General features: G+C 40.4%; 1 protein-coding gene across 1 annotated transcript in view; it reads right to left on the minus strand.

Annotated features, from left to right (window-relative positions):
* The window catches only part of MAK (male germ cell-associated kinase), a 93797-nt gene that overhangs the window by 46602 nt on the left and 44649 nt on the right, over nucleotides 1–2546 (minus strand). Inside the window, exon 9 of the mRNA XM_011962912.1 lies at nucleotides 2143–2310. Within this exon, the coding sequence (XP_011818302.1) occupies nucleotides 2143–2310 (168 nt within the window). The remainder of the gene's footprint in view (nucleotides 1–2142; nucleotides 2311–2546) is intronic.

Below are 2546 nucleotides of genomic sequence, written 5' to 3' on the forward strand. Positions count from 1 at the left end.
AGAAACAAAAAAAAAACACCTCCATCTCTACAAAAATACAAAAATTAGCCAGGCATGGTGGCGGGGACCTGTAATCCCAACTACTTGGGGAGAATCACCTGAATCCACGAGGTGGAGGTTGCAGTGAGTCAAGATCATGCCACTGCACTCCAGCCTGGGCAACAGAGACTCCATCTCAAAAAAAAAGAAAATACACATAAACATTTCAGTATTTTTCTTATGTTTCTGTAGAGTATTATATTAAGAATTAATAATAATTTTCTCTGTCTTATCTTTCCATTTTAAGATGTTTATATAGAGAAAAATTTTAATTTGTATATAATCAAATCGTTTGAGTTTTCCTTTTGTGATTTCTTCTATTGTTTTTATACCCATGTTTTTTTCACCTTGAGATCAAATACACATGTATGTTTTCCTTTTGTTTCTATCAGTTTAGGGGTGCTTTTTTCTTACACTTTGAAAATGTAATCCTGGTTGGGCATGGTGGCTCACGCCTGTAATCCCAGCACTTTGGGAGGCCAAGGAGGGTGGGTCACCTGAGGTCAGGAGTTTGAAACTAGCCTCACCAAGATGGAGAAACACCATCTCTACTGAAAATACAAAATTAGCCGGATGTGGTGGCACAAGCCTGTAATCCTAGCTACTTGGGAGGCTGAGGTGGGAGAATTGCTTGAACCCTGGAGGCAGAGGTTGCAGTGAGCCGAGATCATGCCATTGCACTCCAGCCTTGGCAACAAGAGTGAAACTCCATCTCAACAACAACAACAAAATGTAATCCTTCTGTGATTTGTAAAGTATGGTAAGCAGTAAGAACCTCAACTTATCTTTCTCCCTAAGAGCTAATGAATTTTCCCAGTATCACCCACCCACTGAGCCGTCCTCCCCTCTTTGTGATGCCACATTTGTTTACCTTATGCTGACTCATATGTTCTGCAACAGTGAGCTATTTGTCAATTCTTATGCCAGTACTTCCACTGTTACCATCATCAATTTAAAGATTACTTTAATATCTGATGGGGCAAGCTGTCCATCCCTATCACCGATTTTTTTTTTTTTTTTTTTTTTTTTTCTTGAGACAGAGTCTCACTCTGCCGCCCAGGCTGGAGGTGCAGTGGTGCGATCTTGGCTCACTGCAAGCTCCGCCTTCCGGGTTCACGCCATTCTCCTGCCTCAGTCTCCTAAGTAGCTGGGACTACAGGCGCCCGCCACCACGCCTGGCTAATTTTTTGTTTTTGTTTTTTTTTTTAGTAGAGACGGGGTTTCACCTTGTTAGCCAGGATGGTCTCGATCTCCTGACCTTGTGATCCGCCCGCTGCGGCCTCCCAAAGTGCTGGGATTACAGGCGTGAGCCACCGCGCCCGGCCTCAACACTCTCTGATTACTTATTCTTGTTTTAACATGTCTTGACTATCCTTTCCCATTTGTTCTTCCAGATGACATTTAGAAAACATTTTCTCAAGAGTAATTTTTTTAAAAAAGCAAAATAAATTTTTGTAATTGTCACACAGAATTTATATTTAAATGATGAGAATACAATAAAGATTATTATTGCCTTTTTATTGAAGCCTTGCAGACAAAAGAACTGGGTTTTAAAGGCCCGAGACTTGGAATACATCTGTGGATATGTCAGGTGCAGTCACAAAGCAACAAAGCCTGGGTGCCACAAGGCTGCCCTCTTGTGGCAGCCAGAGGCTGCACACTCCAGTTCCAGCAAGGGATGATACTGTTGTATAGTGAACCAGAATCCCACCCCTAAACTGTAAAGACAGCATAGGAAGGTCTACTATATGGAATGATTCATGAGATGCCTTTTTGCTACCCATGACAGATTCCTTCACAACTAGTCTGTCACATGTCTGAATTTTTATCATGGCAGATTGATTCCTTGTTGCAACCTCAGGGTTCTTCATTTGAACCACAAAACACAGAAAATCATTGGTGTGGCTATTTTTGCATTTCTCCCAATGACCTTACATGCCTAGAAATTGATTTATTACAACATACGCTGGATGCCTAGGGCTTTGTGTTTAATTCTCGTAGTAAAATCCTGGTTGAGAATAGACCTGCCTTTGTAAATGAAAACATTCCTGATATTAAAAAACCTAAACATTTTAAAAGGTCTAACAGGAAGACTCCTCTTACCTGGCTTGCTGTTGGTCTTTTCTTTGGATCCCAATTCAACATTTCGGTCATGAGCTGAATAGCTTCATTACTGGCATTGGGAATAAGAGTTTTTAAGTTTATAGGAACACACTGGGGAAAACGGAAGTTCATAGAGGATGCCAGCTGGTATCCTTCTGGCCAGTCACTCTGTTTCAGGAATATAAAAGTGTGCGTGGGGAGGGCAAAACAAATTGTTTTTAGTAATCCATTTAAAAAACACAGCAGTAATATAAACATCATTTATGTTTGAACATTTTCATATTGATCCATATAAATAAAATGAGAATGAAATACCAGACCACATCTACAATTCAGTGCTACGACGGTGTAGAAAGAACATTAAGCTGAGAGTTAGGAAACAATGTGAAAAGCACTTTTATAAC

This window comes from Colobus angolensis, unplaced genomic scaffold, assembly GCF_000951035.1.
Source record: "Colobus angolensis palliatus isolate OR3802 unplaced genomic scaffold, Cang.pa_1.0 Scaffold6, whole genome shotgun sequence".
Classification (NCBI taxonomy): Eukaryota; Metazoa; Chordata; class Mammalia; order Primates; family Cercopithecidae; genus Colobus; species Colobus angolensis.